The sequence below is a fragment of the Danio aesculapii genome, chromosome 22 (genome assembly GCF_903798145.1).
Source record: "Danio aesculapii chromosome 22, fDanAes4.1, whole genome shotgun sequence".
Classification (NCBI taxonomy): domain Eukaryota; kingdom Metazoa; phylum Chordata; class Actinopteri; order Cypriniformes; family Danionidae; genus Danio; species Danio aesculapii.
In genome coordinates this window covers 19,860,989-19,882,890 of record NC_079456.1, presented here as the reverse complement: position 1 = coordinate 19,882,890, position 21,902 = coordinate 19,860,989, and the positions used below count along the sequence as shown (strand labels likewise).

The 21,902-nt window shown below is 37.3% G+C and overlaps 2 protein-coding genes across 2 annotated transcripts; both read right to left on the bottom strand.

Moving 5' to 3' along the window:
- Window positions 1–5,591: 5,591 nt before the first annotated feature.
- On the bottom strand, window positions 5,592–7,717 carry LOC130215883 (duodenase-1-like). Its single transcript, XM_056447743.1, has 5 exons — window positions 7,629–7,717; window positions 7,402–7,546; window positions 7,142–7,280; window positions 5,880–6,131; window positions 5,592–5,805 (listed from the first exon to the last, which is right to left on the bottom strand). The coding sequence occupies exons 1-5, from the start codon at window positions 7,690–7,692 to the stop codon at window positions 5,650–5,652; spliced, it is 756 nt and encodes a 251-aa protein (XP_056303718.1). The 5' UTR covers window positions 7,693–7,717; the 3' UTR covers window positions 5,592–5,649.
- A 9,184-nt stretch (window positions 7,718–16,901) lies between these two features.
- On the bottom strand, window positions 16,902–18,204 carry LOC130215885 (duodenase-1-like). The gene is made up of 5 exons (XM_056447745.1): window positions 18,126–18,204; window positions 17,901–18,045; window positions 17,652–17,784; window positions 17,140–17,391; window positions 16,902–17,057 (listed from the first exon to the last, which is right to left on the bottom strand). Exons 1-5 carry the CDS (start codon window positions 18,187–18,189, stop codon window positions 16,902–16,904), a joined length of 750 nt encoding a protein of 249 aa, XP_056303720.1. The 5' UTR covers window positions 18,190–18,204.
- Window positions 18,205–21,902: the final 3,698 nt, after the last annotated feature.

Sequence of the window (21,902 nt, the reverse complement as noted above, 5' to 3'; positions counted from 1 at the left end):
GAGCAGAAAAATCCAATATTTTGTAAGGTATAATAAATAATCTGATTGGTGTTTTAAGATGAAACTTTACAGACACATTCTGGAGATGAAAAAGACTTCTCTTAAATCTTGAAAAAGGGGTAAAATAGGTGCCCTTTAAACACCTTTTTGAACATAAATCACACATATTAGATGAGCCTCTGAGAGAGAACTTAACCTTCTCCAATTTCAGAAAGCCTAATATGTCATGTAACCAGACTTTGTTTGCGGGTAGTTGGTGGGATTTCCACATTAAAAGAAGTCTTACGAGCAACAAAGGAGAAGGCGATGACAGTATTTTTGTAATCGAGGGTTTTGGTAACCAACCCTAGTTAGGTTAGTGAAAAGTTGCTCTCAGTCTCAACAAATATCAGTATATTTAAATACTAGCCTATATTTTAACAGTGCATGATTGCATAGTGACTACATAATAAAAGTCCCTCTATATAGCCATGTTAAGTCTGTTGTATGCTTTTTACATCTGATGAACATTGCAAAAATCAGAAATATTGTTTCAAAGGAAGAGATGGAGATGCTTCTTTTGTCTCTTCATGGTTGGATTATTGGAATGTCAACCCAGACTCATTTTGAAAACGTACCTCTATATACATTTCTGGAGACCGCGAAATACATCCCTGGGGGTACGTTTTTTTGAAGTTTTTGTTTTCGCGAATCCACGAGAGGTCACCGTGTACGCTTTTTGAGATCTCAAATTTCTCTTGAGAGTGCCATTCGTGCCTGCTGTTCTCGCGTAGACCCACCAGAGGCCACTGTTGACTGACTGTTTGACTGACTGAATGACTCTATGACTGACCGACCAATCGACTGACCCACCGTCCTCCTTCCCTAAATCCAACCAATTTTATTGAATGACCCGCCCACCCACTTCCCTAAACCCAACCAACAATTTTGAAAAGCAATCCAAAAAAAGAAAAGCCCTTGTCTGATTTTTACCACGTTTTGAGATTTTGCCACATTCTCACCCTGTTATTTACTTGTTTATTTTATTTTTTGGCTTTGTTTTTATCTTACCTGCTTTCTGGAACTGTTCTTCACTAGACTCGAACCCCGTCGTCATAGTCAACTGCTCTCTGCGTCTCAAGTCCTCCGACGTACAGGTTACAGCGGGAAAGCTGCCCATACGGAGGTAAGCTGATAAGCACGAAAAGGAACGGCATCACACCGCCCTGTAGCGCTCGTTTAATTAATGAAATGCTGCCATACGTACCTCTGGCTACATAATTCACGGTCTCCAGAAACGTATATACGTTTTCAGAATGAGCCTATGTTGTGTAATGTTCTGTTCGCTTGTCTGAACAAATCTTCCATGGATCGATTGAAAGTTGTGCGGAATGCAGCGGTGAGGCTTTTAACCAGCACCAGTTGGAGGTCGCACATTACTCCTGTGCTTAAGGCACTTCACTGGCTTCCTATGAGTTTTAGAGTAAATTTTAAGATTCTGGTCATTACATATAGAGCTCTGCGTGGTCAAGCACCCCTATATATTCAAGATCTTTTTATGTAGTCAATCATGTAGCCGGTCTCTGAGGTCTTTTAATTTTGCCCCCTGAGCAACAACGTTAAGAGTGGAGGAGACCCATTTGATTGGCTGTTAGTAAAGTATTAGTCATTTCGAAAGTCACACCAACTGGCCCGCAAAGAAATCCGCACAAAATACACCTCCTTCAGTGTGCAGCCATCATGAACTCTTCAGGCTCAAACTCAGTTAAAGGCCACCAAATGTGTGTTTTGTACTTGTTTACACAGGGTTTTAAATGAGATCCAGCCTCATTCACAACACTACATTTCATTTTAAGTAAGAGTTCAGCTGAAATGTACTAATGAACATTTGGTTTAAAATCAACAAGAGGTTTCAGATGAACAGTGCAGCAGTGTGATTGTGCTCGATCAGGAAATGTGGTTTTGAAAAAGACCTGCGTTGTATTTGAACTTATAAAATGAATAGTTCTGGTTCTTGATTCTGATTGGCTGAGCTGTATTTGAGTCATAACAGTTGTAACACTCTACAAACAGAAATACTTTACAAACACACACCTGTGACTGTTGCTTGGCAGCCATTCAGCTGTTAGTATTGAGCCAAAGAAACTGCTTTATTTGCTTTTATTTTGTTAAACTTGGCTATTTATATAGAATTATTTCATAACAATAGCCCATGCCCCTTCACTGTTAAGAATTCACTATAGCTTCACATGGAGTATTGCTTTTTAAAGTAATTACCAATGGAACACATCTGACCTCCTCTAATCACCATTTCACCATGTTTTAAAGTTCCCCTATTATGGGTTTTTGAAAATGACCTTCCATGCAGTGTGTAACACAGCTCTAAGTGAATTAAAACATCCAGCTGATGTTTAAATCTGAAAGTGCACCGTGTTTAAAAATATAATTTTTTAAAATAAAAGATTTGTTTAAATGATTCATCGTTCATCCGAATCTTTTGCCTGTTCGTATTGATGTCGACACAAAACAATATCAAATATCAAGTGTCGGATCTGGTCAAACGTGAACGCTCCTTTCTCTTCAAACACTAGCAGAGTGTGGGTGGTATTGATCATGACTGAAGGTGTGTGAACATTAATGTGTGAACGTTCTGGTGATTAATGCAATAATCTACCCTGCAACGGGGGATTTGCCAGCCATTTGTTAAAGGAAGGATCAGAAAAGACTATTAATGTTTGGGTCTTTGTCAGAGTAAACAGTACACAGTTCATGGATCAGTTTCTCCCTTCATTTCACGGCTGTGTGATTAAATTGGTTGCTTGCAAAATATGTATTTAATTGTGTTTTGTCACTTGTAATTGCTCCATGCCGCTTGTACTGTATCTGTTTAACTCTTTATATTCACATATCACGTCTAAAGCCATGTTGAAAATGCGGCGCATGCCACTTTATGGATTTAAATGCATTTGTGAGCTCGCGATCCTCTACCCTTTGTCCTTGTCATGACCACACTCAGCTGTTCCTACACATGTGTGGCGGTCAAGTTTCAAAATAGTTCAGCTTTTGCCACTGTGTGGTATAATACTGAATGTGTGTTGTTGTTTTTACTTACGGTTAAGAATAGAGTAATATGCCTCATAATGCACTCCTAAGGAGGGGTTTGGTGTAAGATGGCTTAATCTCTCCAGAATATCAGACCCTGAGAACTGTTATGGAATTTCATGAGATGCAATAAAACAATAAACTCTCTGATCTGAGAAGAAGATCAGGAAACCAGCTGTTCAACTGTTCTATTCAAATCAACCTGAGACAGGTGACAATAGGCTGTAAACACCTCACCAGGGGGTGATGCGAGAAAGTTCACTCTTCTCCTTTCACCTCCAGCCCCCCTTCTTGACCTACGTTCAGAGCACATTTTCACATTAAATGTCCAAGGTTTTAATATGATGTATCTTGTAGCCTTATATTCATGTTTGGTATCATTTTAAATGTCTCTGTGTGATTGGTAAAGTGGTCTTAATTTCTCCGTAATATTTTACTTGTATATGTTGATTTGGTTTTTGGCTTTGATAAAGCCTTTGCCAGATGCTCCCCCCATAGAGAACTCATCACCAGGCAAGGGAGCTTTTGTTGTCTTGAGTTTACAACTGTTTGTTCTGAGTTGAGTATATAATGGTGTGACTAATATCATTGGGATCTTGTAGCCAAGACACCCTGTTGCAGCATCTCTGAGACTTATGCTGCAACCTATTTCTCTGGTCAGGTATGCATCTCTAACTCTTGGAGTAATGGATGTTGTATTTTTACAGTCTCATCTCTGAATTGGTTTTCTAATTGTTTTATTATGTAATTGGCATAATACAATTTTACCTGACAAATAAAATGTTAAGTTTTGACTTATTCTGAGTCTAAATCTTTTTATTTCCAGTAGATTAAGTGGAGTCTGCGCTACCTTTATGATTCAACATGATTAGACTTTCGATTTTAAAGGCACATTTTTTACTTTACGGAGCCATTTTGGCACAACAGCATGGAGATCTTTTCATCATCTAATCGCTGATTTTAGCAAGTTGCATGGGCTTGGCTAAATTGATTGTTCTTTTAGAATGAGTGAGCAGTTTGCAACCAATCTATTTGAATAGTTAATCCTACACTCTCTGACTAAGTGTCAACATTCTGTCCGTGAGAAGACACGCAAACCTGGGGCGTGAAACTCTGAGCAGCATTTGGTCCCTAATAATCGTATAACTGAAGAGTAAGGAATTAGATATAAATCAAAACTCTAAATTGAGTGATAAATTGAATGAATGTGATCGGCTCTTCCAATTAGAAATACAGTCTAAATTTTACGATCACTTAAAATTGGAGTCAGATTAAATTTGGAGCTAAAAAAACGAATATAAATAAATTCTAATAAATAAAAACATTTTTTTCAGAAGCACTAGAAAAAGTTTACACACATTTAACCTTCGTCCATGCAGTTAGTTTCGCCATTGGGCTAATAGATGGACTTTTACATTGGCAACAAATGAATCACTGAAAGAATCATATAGGAGTCGTTGGGATAATTAGGTAAAAATAAATGCATATTATAAGACAATGAAAGTGTTTTTTGACCTTGCATGCATATCAGACTGTTGTTGTATACCACCAAAACCAAAATATTACCTTTTATAATGCATAATAGGATAATAGGGGTTCTTTTAATGAATTCTATGTGTTATTAACTGGCTTGGACCTTGCAATTTGAAAGCTCTTTTTGATTTATATTCACCTAGCATATCTGACGAGTATTTTGGTCTACTCACTCACTCACTTTCTTCAGCTAAGTCATTGATTTATGAGGGGTCACCACAGCGGAATGAATAGCCAATTACTCTGGCATATTAACCGAGCACATTCATCCTTAATGCTATTTACAAATATATTTTTTTAGTATTCCACAGTGTATTCATTATAAGCAATATAACAAGAATAAAGGTCAGTATATTTACAAAACGTCCATTGAGTGGCTAGTGACCTGAGGTATGTAACAGCGTACGTTTATTTTTCCTATGCAAAAGTTTACATCTATCGAATTTAGTGTAATTCACCCTTATTTTCGAGATAGTAATGTCTCATACATTAATAATATATATATATATATTTTTTTAATATATATATATATTAAAAACAAAAGAAAATCATCAGCAAAACGAGGGTAGGTCTGGATAATAAGTTGTCACCAATCAAAAGACTGATTTTAAATACATTATTATTTTTTTTAGAGAGAATGTGGTTGAGATTATGAATATTGGCCAGATGCTGATCTTATTTGGAAACTGTACCATGACAGTGACGATAAAGTCATTTGCTCAAACTAAACCCTTCAAGTTTCCAAATGCATGTAGTAAGTGCTTTAAAAACGCAACCGACAAATATGAAACAACCCTTGAATTGAAGCGCACCATTGTTAGATGTCTTATGCCAATTATTTTTGTCTAGTCTGAAAACTGTTTGACCAGTAGTTTAAACCCTCATAAAATTGTAATTATAATGTAATATTGTAATTCTAAATAGTTGTGACAATGAAGACGATACAACTGATTGATGCTTGCCATTTTATACTTTTATTGAAAAATTTATGGAAGAATTCAAGAAAAAGCATTTCTTCCTTTTTACGTGAAGTCACTAAACATTCCCAGTTATGTTGTGGATCCATGGAAGATATGCTGAAATCCTAGTATACACATTAGGACGCAAACGTGAATTACAGAGATAACGGTCACCGAAAGAAGTGATACCAACAGCAGTGTCTCCACAAACCAAAGGACCTCCTGAATCCCCCTGTTCAAACACAGATCAACATGTCAAATTAGTTCAAACATTAACATAAAGTCTGAATCATTTTTCATACATACATTGCAGGTTCCACCATGGCCATAAACACAGATCATCTTTAAGGCCTTATAAAGAGATTCCCATCTGCGTTCACACTCTGCATCATTCACTATAACTGTCTTTGCCTCCATTAGAAGATCCGGCTTTGGGCCATTCTTCCACAGTCTTCCCCAACCAGCAACACTACAGAGAGTATCTGCTTCAACATCTTCTCCTTTCTTTGGTAATGATATCAGTCCAACATTGTTGCTCAGTCTGACTTTTGTCTTTAGCTGTAATGCAAAACACAATTGTTAGTTGTGAACTAATTGGTATATACTAATATACAAAATAATGTTTAACTAATGCACATATAATCACGGGTCATGTATAACTCTTCAAGAGCTCAACCAATTATTAATGATTACTTCATGAGCAACAAATGAATATTCATTATATGATTCATAAATTAATCAATAAATTATTATTTAAATGAGTCATTATGTATTTATTCCCTAATAACATATTATATTATCTAATGATATAAGTTCACATGTTGATTGCCATCATAGTTAAAATCATGAACTTACACTAGGTTTGTGCCCTAGTCAGGCAGCGCTGAAGCAGCGCGAGAGGATCACAGCGCATCAAGCGAACAGTATTGACAAAAGGAAAAGACACAACTAAAGACACTTAAATGCCTGTTTTTGTTGTATTTGCAGCAGCTCTGTGGTGCTCGTCCACAACTTCATGCATTGGGATAAATTAGGCTGTCTAGTCTCTGTGTTCAGTGCGTTACAATCATGGTGGAAACCCAGACAGGCTGTCAGGCAGCGTAATACTGGCGTGAATCAAAGCACATCTAATGATCGGTAATTAAATAGGAAAAAAGAAAAATAGAATAAATATCTATACTTTTATATTAGACACACATCCAATGCTTGTATTTGCAGCAGCTCCACATCCACAACTTTACGCCATGGGTTAAATTAGGCTTTACAGTCTCCTTTACTTCCACTGTTTATGTTCAGCGGGAGAATCTCAACCAACCCTGTGACGTCAGACACAGCGACATTCTAAGATGGCTGCGCCCTAGGTCTAAAATCTATAGTAAAACACGCCGTTTTCTGCTAAATGCTTACATTAATCAAGTTTGTTTAATATATTTTCATTAAAGTGGAATCCAATGTACAAAATAAGGTTAACTTGACTGAGTGCTTCATTTCCCATTTAAGCTATTTTTGTTTGTTTGTTTTAAAACAACCACCAAATGCCAAAAAATGAAATAATTATAGGTTGATACCTTCAAAAGCATGATGTCATTCCGATCAGAATTCAGTTTATAGTCTGGATGCGGGATGTAGGATTCCACTTCAAAGGAGTTGTAAATTTCATTTTGACTCAAATCATGGGCGCCAACCACAACTGTGATGACATCACCCCTGTTGAAAAAGCACATTGTATCACTGCCATTTGATTCACTTTATGATTGTACTACAGCTGATGTGTCATTCAAAATGGATTTTAGTCTACATCACAATTCACAGTAAACAAAACTCTTACTTCTTCCAGCAATGTGCAGCAGTCAAGACAAACTCTTTACTAATGAGGAATCCACCACAGCTATGCCAGTTGTTTTTCTGAAGAGAAACCATGTAAGGTCTGGAGTGAGGTTTTGCTTCAGTGCCGTCCTCTATACCCACACGAGCTGAAAGAAATAGCGTTTTTAGTCAATTATTGAGAACCTGTGCTTTCAATATTCTTAACAAATCTGTTGAAGTCAGTCTCACCAGTGAAGGTCAGGTGTGGAACCAGAGAAACCAGCAGGAGCACAGAGATGATGATGATGGTCATGATGAAGACTGTTCATGTCAGTCAGTGTGACAATCAGTGAGCTCTCAATGACAAAACACTGTAAATATATACCTCTCTAAAAATAGACATTAAAGGTGGGTGTAGACGTTCAAACTGATGTTTTATTATTTAAATTTGGCACCCTGAGCAACAGCTTTTTTATGAGAGTAGACAAGACCCATTTGATTGGCTGTCAGTAAAGTATGAGTCATTTTGAAAACCACACTAACTGGCCCACAATGAAATTCTCACAAAAAACACCTCCTTCTATGTGCAGCCATCATGAACTCTTCAGGCACAAACTCAATTAAAGGCCAGCAAATGTGTGTTTCTTACTGTTTTTACAGTTTTTACATTTTGAATGAGATCCAGCCTAATTCACAACACAACATTTCACTTATGCCAAGAAAGAGGTCAGTTTAAGGTACAAGTTTAAGTGTATACTACAAGTATACAATAGGTTAGATCTCAGTACATGGCATGCACAAAACAAACTAGGGAAACCTCAGCTGGATATTTCCATTCACTTAGAGCTGTGAAACACACTGCATGGATGGTCAAAATCATGATAATAAAACCCATAATAAGGGCTCTTGACGTTGTTTTAAAAGTACATGTGATCCCAGATATGTAATGCGCACACAAAATGCATTACACTTTAGTGCAATTCCCCTTTATTATTCAAGGTGGTCATCATGTCTCATATACAATGATAACATGAAGTTTCATAGTCAACACAGGCATAAAACGAAGAAGATCACAAGCAAAATGGGCAGTGTTGGGGAAAGTTACTTTAATTCAAGAGTTCACACTTAGCTTATGATTTTCAGTAAGCTTGTTTGGCATGCTGTATCCTTGAGTCCAGGGCTTCCTCTCATTTGCAGGACGAGAGGGGAGATTGAGCTCAGGCAGATCTCAAAAACGGTGAACTTATTTGAGAAGGAAAAATACTGATACTAGAAAGCTATAAAATAGTACCCATTTGGCTTAGTCTGTTTACATTTGACGCATATCTTTAGACGGTGGGAGGAACCCGGGGGAAACACAAGCAAACATGGAAAGAACACGCAAACTCTGGACAGAAATACCAACCGGCCTGGCAAGGACCAGATCTAGCAATGTTCTTGCTGTGGGGCAACAGTGTTAACCACTGGGCCGCCATGCTGCCCATTCTAGGTGAGAAGGGGAGGAAGGGGGGTTTTGTCCAGATGAAGATATTTGTGGAATAAAGACTGTGGTTATTTATAGTGACTTATGATTGGAGGATCATGATTAGCTATTGCGGGACCAACTGTGGTAAATCACAAGCATGTGATCCTCTCAAAATTAGTTAAATAAATAGAAATTAGATAAATAAACTTCACAAAGTAATGATTACAATATTGAGTTACTCCCCAGAAAAGTAACTAGTTGCAAAACTTAGTTACATTTTAGGGTAAGTTATGTGTTACGTTACTTTTAAGTTACTTTTGTGTTACTTTTTCTGACCTGGGTGAGGCTTAATCTCTTTCAGAACTTGCAGGGTTGTTTCTTTTCTACAATTCAGTTCAGTTCAGTTGTCGGCATCTAGCTCTCTGCAACTCTCACATGATCATCCGCTGAGCCCACAAGGGCTGCGCCTGGTCAGTATCTGGATGGGAGACCACATGGGAAAGCTAGGTTGCTGCTGGAAGAGGTGTTAGTGAGGCCAGCAGAGGCGCTCAACCTGTGGTCTGTGTGGGTCCTAACGCCCCAGTATAGTGAAGGGGACTCTATACTGCTGCTTCAATCATCACTCTCCCTCTCCAGCCACCTCTCACCACACCTGTGCACAATCACCCAAATTCTAATTACACACACCTGCACCAGCAATCACTAGTCACTATAAAGACTCACCTTTCCAGTCGATCATCGGCTGGAATCAAAGTCAGAAGGTTTACCTCACCTTCTCCCCTGCTCGCCTTCTTCCGTGGATGTTTCCCTCCTCCCAAGGACATTTCTCCTAACCTGTGGATGCACATACTGTGAATAAGGGAAATGACTATTATTCTCTGGTGGTTGAATGAAGATCCTTGTTTACCTTATGAACTGTTTACAAGACCGCTCAGATTCCACAAATATCACTTACCTGCTTCTCCTGCTGAACTATCAACATTGTTTTGAATAAATAAAAGACTAAAAGAGATAACCATCCTTGTCTTCATTGTGTGACCCTGACATTAGCGTTCCCAATTCACCTATAGCACATCTTTGGGCTGTGGGGGAAACCGGAGCACCCGGAGGAAATCCATGCCAACACGGGGAAAACTTGCAAACTTCTCGAACCAGCAACCTTCTTGTTGTGAGGCAACAGCACTACCCACTGCACCACTGTGCCGCCTTGAAAGGTAAGTAATTATCATTATTATTTCTACCATTCACAACACACTGTATAACCTTCATTTACCTTTAAAAACACATAAAAAAATGAATGTAGGATAATGTTATCTTCTGAGAACTTTCTGACCCCAGAAATATGCATGTAATTTATACAGATTAATGAAAGTTTCAAGCAAAGCATTTGCTACTTTTGTATGTTTTTATTTATTAGTTATTATAATTGTTGTACCCCAACACTGAAAATGAGCAAGGATCTGGTGAATGAGTTGCCATCAACCAAAATAGTTGCTGTGTCCCAATTTGCATACTTGTACTACACCCTAAAAGTATGTACTTTTTTTTGGGAAAAGTACACACTTTTGAGTGTGTAACAGAAGAGTATGCAAGCCTTTAGGTCATACTACTTCCTCGTTAACAGATCGTTGTGTTGCTTAGACTCAACAGTTTCTTGTCCTCATAGTCAGTCTGTCAAGCATGTTCATGTGTAGCACTTAGTCATATTACTTGCCTGTGCTTTGCTTCAGACAATATGTTGTAATCATTATAGTTGAAAAGATCTGTTTTGAGGGGCAGCACAGTGACTCTGTGGTTAGCACTTTTGCCTCACAGCAAGAAGGTTGCTGGTTCAAGTCCTGGCAGGGCCAGGAGGCATTTCTCTTCAGTGCCCCTCATAAAACATATGCAAGAGCAATTGGTGGTTCATTTCACTGTGGAGAATATATCGGATAGAGACACGGATGACTGCCAGGACACCAGGCCATGGTGCGGTCAATGTAGGGAGGAGTGACAGTTGAATTTTGGGGGTTGAATAAAAGTAGGCTGCATGGTGGCGCAGTGAGTAGCACTCTCGCCTCACAGCAAGAAGGTCGCTGCTTTGAGCCTCGGCTGGGTCAGTTGGCGTTACTGTGTTGGCGTGGGTTTCCTCCAGTTGCTCCGGTTTCCCCCACAGTCCAAAGACATACATTATAGGTAAATTGGGTAGGCTGAATTGTCCGTAGTTTATGTGTGTGTGAATGAGTGTGTATGGATGGTTCCCAGTGATGGGTTGCAGCTGGAAGGGCATCCGCTGCATAAAACATATGCTGGATAGTGCCAAACAAGTTGGTGTTTCATTCCGCTGTTGTGACCCCAGATTAATAAATGAGTTTTATATAAGATGCAGCTACTTTATGTAATATTCCTTTGAGTAAGACTGATGAGATGTCTGCTGCAGTAATCTGTCCTGCTGGCAGTTTCTCTGGGTCTTGCTTGGATAAAAAGGATCTGATCTGTGCCAGTTATTTAGATGGTGATAGGCTGCTTTAGTAATGGCTTTGTTATGGCTGTTGAAATTATGTTCTGGCGTTTCTAGATCTAATGGTAGGAAGTAGAATTGAAACATGCCTTATCAAAGAAAATGCAAAAATAATCAGAGTTTAATGAAGGTTTTAAGACCAAGTGGACACTTTTGCCGCCCGGTAGCTCTGCAGCAAGCAGCACTCGCACTATTCACTGTGAAACAGGACTACATTTAAAACACCAATCTGTGAGAGTTTAATGTCAACCTCAGTTTAAATAAATATTTTAATTAAATACTCAAGTAGCAATATAGCATGGTAAGCAATTTGACAACACTACAGGAAAAAAAATTCAGGACATCAAAAAGTATTCAGCTGACAAGTCTCCAAACACAAACTTCTAGCAGATAAAATGCAGTATTTAAGTCTCTTTTTAAATATAAGCTGATGGGATGCTGTACTGTCAGTGAGCACCGTCCTCCACATGAGATGTTAAACTGACACCCTGACCCTTTGTGCACATAATAAATCCCAGGATATTCTTTGAAAACGGTATAAGAGTCTCACTCTGATATCCTGACTAAATTTGGACATTGGCCCTTGTCCACCATGCACCCACATCCATCACTATATTGAGATTTACTTCTTCAAATGTGGTATTTTGGGTGTTATTGAGATTATCTGAGCTATAGAAATGTATTCTCATATATTACAATCTGTAAATAAACTGCACTCTATGATAGTTAAGTAAAACTGTACTTATGAATTTAACACATAATCTGTAAGTGCCAACCAGCACTGACTTATTTACCACACAAGAAACATGTTTGTTCAACAGAGCTGAGAGAGATGGTGCCTATGATAAAGTTAATCAGTGGAAACTATCTAATGTTTGTGGTATAAGTAAGATATAACGTGGTTCCTGTTAATACTTGTTGTATCTTTTTCAGATCACAAATGGTTTGGTCTAGAATTATTTAACATGTCAGTATATTTTTTGTTAAATTCATATCCAAAAGTATCAATATGGTCAAATAATTGAATAACACAGGCTATTGCAGCAATAATGCATTTAGGCATGTACACTACCAGTCAAAAGTTTGGGGTCAGTAAGATTTTTAAATGTTTTAAAATAAGCTTTACTAATAAGCTTACTAGCTTTTTTAAGCTGTGTGGACAGAGCTGTGTGTAGGTATAGTGTATCCACAGTCTTATTGGGGTGATCTAAACACAATAAGTCTCTTTTGAAATTTCCTGATGTTAAAAAAGGATCCAAATCCCTCCCACTTTAAGGTCAACTGCAGCATGACGTAGGATATTTGGTTTCCCCATCCACCCAATTGATTGACAACCACGTATCAACATGTCTCCGTAGTAACTCGTATAATCATATCAACAAAACAGGACAGACGCAAAGCGACAGAGATTAAAAGATCTGTTCAGCTCGCTGTGATCATCAATCATCATCAAATGTGATCGAGAATCTACCGATATTCATACAGCAGTGTATATTAACATGTATCCTTTCACATTTACCGTGCAAAAACAGAGCAAAGTTAAACATATGCACTGTGTGTGTGTGTCCAATGTAAGTGTGCATGAACTTTGGAACTGCATTGTGTGTGACTCATCGAAAGGCTTGAATTAACTCCACAACAAATACATCGAATAACCACCGGGAAAGTGCTTGTTGTAGTATTTCTCACAAACATTACGTGAAATCTGCTTCCTTCATGTCTGTCACTGTGCTATTTATCTGACGGAGACAGAGACACACTGACTGGGGGGGGGGGGGGGGGGACTAGCATTTGAGGCAAAGGCAACAAAATCAGCTACAATGTGTTCAGAGCAGAAAAATCCAATATTCTGAAAGGTATAATAAATAATCTGGTTGGTGTTTTGAGCTGAAACTTTACAGACACATTCTGGAGACACAAAAGACTTCTCTTAAATCTTGAAAAAGGGGTAAAATAGGTGCCCTTTAAACACCTTTTTGAACATAAATCAAACATATTAGATGAGCCTCTGAGAGAGAACTTAACCTTCTCTAATTTCAGAAAGCCTAATATGTCATGTAACCAGACTTTGTTTGAGGGTAGTTGGTGGGGTTTCCACATTAAGAGAAGTCTTACGAGCAACAAGGGAGGAGAAGGCGATGACAGTATTTTTGTAATCGAGGGTTTTGGTAACCAACCCTAGTTAGGTTAGTGAAAAGTTGCTCTGAGTCTCTAGAAATATCAGTATTTTTAAGTACTAGCCTATATTTTAACAGTTCATGATTCCATAGTGACTACATAATAAAAGTCTATATAGCCATGTTAAGTCTGTTGTATGTTTTTTCATCTGAGGAACATTGCAAAAATCAGAAATATTGTTTCAAAGGAAGAGATGGAGATGCTTCCTTTGTCTCTTCACTTTGGAATATCAACCCATAATCATTTTGAAAACGTACCTCTATATACATTTCTGGAGACCGCGAAATACATCCCAGGAGGTACGTTTTTTTTAAGTTTTGTTTTCGCGAATCCATGAGAGGTCACTGTGTACACTTTTTGAGATCTCAAATTTCTCTCGAGAGTGCCATTCTTGCCTGCTGTTCTCACGTAAACCCACCAGAGGCCGCTGTTGACTGACTGTTTGACTGACTGAATGACTCTATGACTGACCGACCAATCAACTGACCCACCGTCCTCCTTCCCTAAATCCAACCAATTTTATTGAATGACCCGCCCACCCACTTCCCTAAACCCAACCAACAATTTTGAAAAGCAATCCAAAAAAAGAAAAGCCCTTGTCTGATTTTTACCACGTTTTGAGATTTTGCCACATTCTCACCCTGTTATTTACTTGTTTATTTTATTTTTTGGCTTTGTTTTTATCTTACCTGCTTTCTGGAACTGTTCTTCACTAGACACGAACCCCGTCGTCATAGTCAACTGCTCTCTGCATCTCAAGTCCTCCGACGTACAGGTTACAGCGGGAAAGCTGCCCATACGGAGGTAAGCAGTCAGCTGATAAGCGCGAAAAGGAACAGCATCACACCGCCCTGTAGCGCTCGTTTAATTAATGAAATGCTGCCATACGTACCTCTGGCTACATAATTCACGGTCTCCAGAAACGTATATAAGGCTACGTTTTCAGAATGAGCCTATGTTGTGTAATGTTCTGTTCACTTGTCTGAACAAATCTTCCATGGATCGATTGAAAGTTGTGCAGAATGCAGCGGTGAGGCTTTTAACCAGCACCAGTTGGAGGTCGCACATTACTCCTGTGCTTAAGGCACTTCACTGGCTTCCTATTAGTTTTAGAGTCAATTTTATGATTCTGATCATTACATATAGAGCTCTGCGTGGTCAAGCACCCCTATATATTCAAGATCTTTTTATGTAGTCAATCATGTAGCCGGTCTCTGAGGTCTTCTGGCAAAGAAAGCCATTCCCAGAACTCGTCTTAAGACTAAGGGCGTACTCACACTATGTACAGTTGTCTTGAACTGGGCCAAAGCACGCTAGTGTTTCTGTACGTGGATAGTTAACTTGTTTTAATATGTTTTCTTTTATTCATAGGTGTTCTTTTACCTGTTTCTAGTTTTCTCTTATTGTAAAGCACTTTGTGACTCAGTGTCTGGGAAAAGTGCTTTTACTTACTTATTTTCCTACTTATATCCATCAGAAATTCTCCTAAATTATGTTTGTGTGTCATCGGAGGCCAAAATTTGATTTTGACTAAAGATAATATGTTTTTGACTAGATTATTAGAATTTTGAGGCTTTGCATGTTGGTGTATAGTTTTGAGATTGTGTTTATAGACATGGTGAATTGTTTTCAGAAAAAAAACAACAATATTTTCCCCCATTCAAATAGATACAAGCTGTATTTCCACTTGCATACAAAAAATTTAAGTTGTCAAGATGCCCCTTGATGCAGGTTCCACCGTAGCCATAAACACAGATCAGTGCTGAGGCCACATAATCAGATCCCCATCTGCGTTCACACTCTGCATCATACATTATAACTGTCTCTGCCTCCATGATAACACGGTTGAAACTATCTAGCTGACAGTGCAGCTTTGCATCAAAAGAAATACGTGACATATCTAGCCATTCAACACACTAATAGCAGGAGATGAAAAAAACAACTGAATTTATTATTTAGGTAATAATAAACATTGATGAATGGCTGTTTTAACCATATTCTTTCAATTTGATGGTCAGCACTTACAGATATGCATAGTATATAGTTGTTTGTTTGTTTTTTGTCTGAACAGCTAGAGAGTGCACTGAATGCAATAGAACCAAAGGTGTGAACAAGCTTCGTCCATTAAGGCATGACTGAGACATACATGTACCTGTCAATCCTCCTGTTTTTCCTAGGATTCTCCCATATTTTATTATTCTATCCCACTATAATCTCTTTAAATGTACCCATACTTCATATTTGTAATCTTTATATATATAGAAAAAATTCCACTTGTTGTAAATCTTTTTAGACGTGCTTGAAATGTAGCATACTAAGGACATCTGCTGATTACAATTAGACATTCCCTTTCCGTAAGGAATCTGTAATTGTAAATTTGTATGGGACTTGTAAAAGTGTTTAGCGTTTTGTTAATTTTTTTGTGAAATGTAAATTTGTTTTGTCCTTGGTAAAATAGTTTTTCCTATGTAATTGTGTCTTATGATTGGTAAAAATGTTTTTCAAAATGTAAATTTGTCTCGAGCTTTGTAAAAGTGTTTCACACTTTGTAATATTGTTTTGCACTTCCCGGCCACCGTAGTTATATGTCTTTCTGTTGTATTCATATTTTGTATCTTTCTTCAAAAGAAACAAACCCAGCCGCTCGCGACATCAGCAGAGCTGTCAAACGAGCGTTATTTTGCCCGGTCTCTCACACAGGCATCTAAACGCGCATGTATCATGCACAGACCTTTTACACTTGACAAAAACTCTCGACAACCTTTACTGGCTGCTGTGTCTTTAATATGGTGTAGAGATTATTATGCGTTATCGAAACATCAAGGAGGACGCAGCTAAGAAATGTCACTTATAAATTAAAACTGTATTTTTTTATGCAACAGCCTTGCATTTAAAAGGGAAACATAAAGGCGAACATAAGCAAAAAGACCCCTAGCCTGTAAGTTGTTTTATGGAATAGCCTATCTTAAACTGAATATGTATTTATTTATTTATTTATTTATTTATTTATTTATTGTTTGTTTGTTTGTTTGTTTGTTTGTTTGTTTGTTTGTTTGTTTGTTTGTTTGTTTGTTAAAAAGACCGTTTTCACATTTGCGTGTTTCATAATTGGGTAAACTTAGAGAGCAGCAAATGGTAGAGTACCACAAATACATACTGTATATACATTTATATTAATTTATATTAAAAAAAAAAGGAAAAATATTTGACCAGGAGTTTTAAAGACCCCCTATAGTTGTGTAATTATAACTATGTAATATTGTAATTATAAATAGTTTTGACAATGAAAACGATACAACTGATTAATGCTTGACATTTATTGAAAGATTTATAGATGAATTCATGCACCTTTCTCCATTTTTTATATATCATGAAGTCACTAAACATTTCCAGTTATTTTGTGGATCCATGAGAGATATGTTGAAATCCTAGTATACACTTCAGGAAACAGACGTGAATTACAGAGGTAAGGGTCACCGTAAGATGTGACTCCAACAGCAGTGTTATTACAAACCAAAGGACCTCCAGAATCCCCCTGTTAAAAACAAAGGTCAACACGTCACTAGAGAAATGAGTTCAAACATTAACATGAAGTCTGAATTTTATATCATACATACATTGCAGGTTCCACCATGGCCATAAGCACAGATCATCTTTGAGGCTTTATAAAGAGATTCCCATCTGTGTTTACACTCTGCATCATTCACTATAATCGTCTCTGCCTCTCTTAGACGATTAGGCACTGGGCCGTTCATCCACAGTGTTCCCCAACCAGCAACACTACAGAGAGTATCTGCTTTAACATCTTCTCCATTCTTTGGTAATGATATCAGTCCTACATTGTTGCTCAGTGTGACTCTTTTCATTAGCTGTAATGCAAAAACACAATTGTTAATTATAAACGCATTATTATATACTAATATATAAAATAATTCTTAACTAATGCAGATACGGTATAATCATTGGTATATGTAACTGTAATGCAAAACACAATTGATAATTCTGAACTTTTTTTAATGATGATTCTGCTGTTTTTGTTTGTTTGAAAACAGAAGCACCAAATGCGCAAAGGTGAACTGAATTTTCAAAATAAAACAAAACATTTTAAACAAGTATTGCAGATTTATACCTTCAAAAGCATGATGTCATTCTCAAAAGTATTAGAATTATAGTCTGGGTGCTGGATGTAGGATAACACTTTAAAGGAGTTGCATTTTTTACGCAAATCATGGGCGCCAACCACAACCGTCAAGATGTCACTTCTATTGGAAAAGCATTTATTATTATCAAATGACGCACTGTATGATTGTACTGAAGCTGATGTGTCATTCAAAACAGATTTTAGCTCAACACAGTTCACACTAAACAAAACTCTTACTTTTTCCAGCAATGTGCAGCAGTCAAGACAAACTCTTCAGTAATGAGGAATCCACCACAGATATGCTGCCTATAATATTGAAGAGAAACCATGTAAGGTCTGGAATGAGGTTTTGCTTCAGTCCCGTCCTCGATACTCACATGAGCTGAAAGCAATAGTGTTGTTAGTCAATTACTCAGCACATGTATTTTCAATATTCTTATCAAATCTGTACTTCAGTCTCACTAGTGAAGGTGAGGTCTGGGACCAGAGAAACCAGCAGGAGCAGAGAGATGAAGATGATGGTCATGATGAAGACAACCAGTGAGCTCACAATGACAAAACACTGTATAAATAAACTGTAAAAATAGACAGGTGGGTGTAGACATTTAAATAGTTTTATTTTTGATTTTGCACCATGAGCAACAACGTTAAGAGTGGTGGAGACCCATTTGATTGGCTGTTAGTAAAGTATGAGTCATTTCGAAAGTCACACCAACTGGCCCGCAAAGAAATCCGCCCAAAATACACCTCCTTCAGTGTGCAGCCATCATGAACTCTTCAGGCTCAAACTCAGTTAAAGGCCACCAAATGTGTGTTTTGTATTTATTTTCACAGGGTTGTAGATGAGATCCACCCTCATTCACAACACTACATTTCATTTAAGCCAAGAAAGAGTTCAGCTGAAATGTACAAATGAGCATTTGGTTTAAAATCAACAAGAGGTTTCAGATGAACAGTGCAGCAGTGTGATTGTGCTCGATCAGGAAATGTGGTTTTGAAAAAGACCTGTGTTGTATTTGAACTTATAAATGGATAGTTCTGGTTCTTGATTCTGATTGGCTGAGCTGTGTTTGAGTCATGACAGTTGTAACACTCTACAAACAAAGACTGTTTCTCAATATGCGTTCTTGTCTGTACTTGTGTCCTTGTATCCAGTGTTGCCAGATGTAGCTGACTGATTCCAGCCCAAAAACTGTTCAAGGGGTGGGGGGGGGGGGGGGGGGGGGGGGGGGGCACAAGCGTTTCTACACTGTTGTAAGCATTTGTATGCGAAGAACGAAGGCTATGGCATCTCTTTGGGAGATCAAAACAGGTTTATGAGGGCAGACCGGGGCTGGTGGGCACGGCGTTGCAAAACCGCCCAAATTTTCACTCCCCGCCTATGTCATTTTTTACCCGCAAAAATAAATTCAAAACCGCCCAATCTGGCAACACTGCTTGTGTCCTCGTGAAACGTCATCAACTGTTGCCGAAGTACTGTTCCAATTCAAAGTTCAAATTTTGCCAAGTACAGATAAATTTTGCCAAGGATGCATAGAGAGGTGACTTGTGCGAACTTGCGAAGCACAGATTTCCCTGAATGCATGAATAAAATCCAGTTGCAGGCCCGCAGAACCAGACGTGTTTTAGGCACACACAATCTAGCACACACAATCTAGGCAAACCATATATGGTTACAGCGGATGTTAATGTTATTAACGTCTTCTTGGACATCGTCATCGATATATTTTGATATATATGGTTAATAAATATTGTGCATAATAAACATTAGTGTTTACTTTATTTCACAAATATTACTAGATTACTATATTAATAGACAGGCGAATGGGGGTAACGTTGTTTCCGATCGCCATTCAATTATAATATACTGAACAGTTTTCTATCAGTCATCATAGATGATCAGTCATTATTGTCTGACAGAGTCAATATAGCACATACTCATTTGCTGGCCTTGCTGAAAGATTTAAATTGGACAGGTTTCATTTATATAATGGATTCACTTATAATGAAGGAAATAATAGCAAGTTAATATAGGCAATAATACAATTTGGATGTAATAAAAATCTTTTTACATGTAATAAATGTATAACACTATATTAATATTTTACTCAAGCGATTTAATAGTGTGTATTTGCTTAATTTTCTAATAACTTTTTCATTAATGATTTCCCACATTAAATACTGTAGTAATTTATAGTAAGCAATATATTGTTTTTAAAACAAAATTTATCAATAGAAACAAATTAACTATTAATAATTAATTTAAAAAATAATAATAATAAGTACATATATATATATATATATATATATATATATATATATATATATATATATATATATATATATATATATAACAGCTGTGACTGTTTCGTAAAATATAGTAGTTTATAATCAGATAATCAGTTAAGATAATCAGTTTATAACTATATTATATATTATATTATTTTACAACTAAAGTTATTAACCAAGTATCATAATATTAAGATCCTAAAATTAGTTTATTACACTTAATCCTACAATTAGACTGTCTATTATGTTTTCTTTGTGTATGTGGACACATGAATAAAGTCATAGGTGTGTTTAACCAATTATTTTTATTTACATAATTTAAGTTCAGAAACTGCAGAGATGTTAAAAATGATCATTACGATATAATAATGACTGAAATGGGAAATCATATTTGTGAAAATAAATAGGTGGCGATAATGCTAAGGAGTTAGTTACCATATATCACTGATCATCAACTGGCGGCCCGCGGGCCGAATTTGGCCCGCTGAGCCGTTCAATCCGGCCCGCGACTCGATTACAAAATTGTGAGGATCAAAAAGAAAATAGTGGTCCACATTATTAAAGCAACTAAAAATAACAACAACAGAGTCTCTTGTCAGAATAACCACCATTTATGACTATATTTAGGCTACACTCCAAAATGAGGACAGACTCAGACAGACTATGCGGTGTTAAGCATTTGTTTCAAACAAGCTTAAAAAAACTACAAAAAAAAGCGAATGAACGCATAACTTTTCCTCATGCCCTTACTTAACATTTGTTTTTTTTATTTCTAAGTCTCAACAACGTGCTTGATACTAGTTTGAAACTTAACAAAATGTTAAGCCAAAATTTGATTTTTATTTGATTTTCTTCTTGGGGGTCCGGCCCCCAAGGAGACTGTCTGGTAATGCCCTGGCCCTCTGACAAATATAGTTGATTACCCCTGTCATGTATGGTTTGCCTAAATCGTGTGTGCTAGATTGTGTGTGCCTGAAACGTGTGTGGTTCTGCGGTTCTGCAGCTGGATATATCTCCAATGCATTGCAGCGTAACCAGTGAAAGCTAATGGCGGAGGAGGAAACCCGCACGGTTTTAAAAATACTCATCTGTTGTGACACAAAATAAAGTCTTAAGAGTTTTTCAGGCGAGAATATGGTTGTTTTAAACTCGAATTGGCAGTTTGTTTATTAAGATAACGCGTCTTTGACGATGTGCCTCAGCTTATGCGGACTCTGACCCCCAGTCTGTCAGCGGGAGCTCCGTCATCACCTCCCCCGCCGAGAGCAGCTTTACATCGGCTAGTCCATCTCGGATGTACCGCTGGATCTCATCTCTCCATTGTAGTTAAAACATGATATTTAATACATCTTGTGCATATCTAACGGACAGTCTTTGGTCTTGTAAATCTATTATTTGTTCTCAGGTGTATTATTTTGGCAGTGTTATTTTGTTACAGTTTGTAATTGTCTTTAATTATGTTACCGTGTTGTACAATGTTTGTCTTTGTTTACCAAATTGCTTAACGTTATCTTTATTTCCTATTATTCACTTCTTGTACTTTATACTTGTATAATGTCTATTGTAGTTTATTAAATCTGATAATCAAAGACACGAGTCTGTGCAACCTATTTCACTTCACATTTATGGTTATTTACGTTTATATTTTCTTAAATCAAAATATAGATTTATAATATTAATATAATATCAATAATAAGGCTGTGCTTTATATAACTAAATCCTTATATTGTTAATGTACAGTGAAACCGATGAATCCATGGTGAGGTAAGTGACATTATAAAGTTTGAAGAAGTACCCGACTTGTGTCCTTGGTGTTCTTCCAAGTCTGAACTTGGCAAGTCTGAACTTCCAAGGACGCAAGTCTGAACTTTGCATACTTGGTATTGAGAAACAGCCTAAATTAATTTACAAACATACACCTGTGTCTGTTGCTTGGCAAACCATTCAGCT

Bases quoted from the DNA above. Each gene is read 5' to 3' on its own strand.
- LOC130215885 (XM_056447745.1), bottom strand. From the start codon at position 18,189: ATGACCATCATCTTCATCTCTCTGCTCCTGCTGGTTTCTCTGGTCCCA. The intron at 17,392-17,651 runs GTATAAATCTGC...TTTGCATTACAG, and splicing joins ATGACATCATGCTTTTGAAG to CTAATGAAAAGAGTCACACT. The intron at 17,058-17,139 runs GTATGTATGATA...TGTTTTTAACAG, and splicing joins GCCATGGTGGAACCTGCAAT to GGGGATTCTGGAGGTCCTTT.
- LOC130215883 (XM_056447743.1), bottom strand. From the start codon at position 7,692: ATGACCATCATCATCATCTCTGTGCTCCTGCTGGTTTCTCTGGTTCCA. The intron at 6,132-7,141 runs GTATCAACCTAT...TTTGCATTACAG, and splicing joins ATGACATCATGCTTTTGAAG to CTAAAGACAAAAGTCAGACT. The intron at 5,806-5,879 runs GTATGTATGAAA...GTGTTTGAACAG, and splicing joins GCCATGGTGGAACCTGCAAT to GGGGATTCAGGAGGTCCTTT.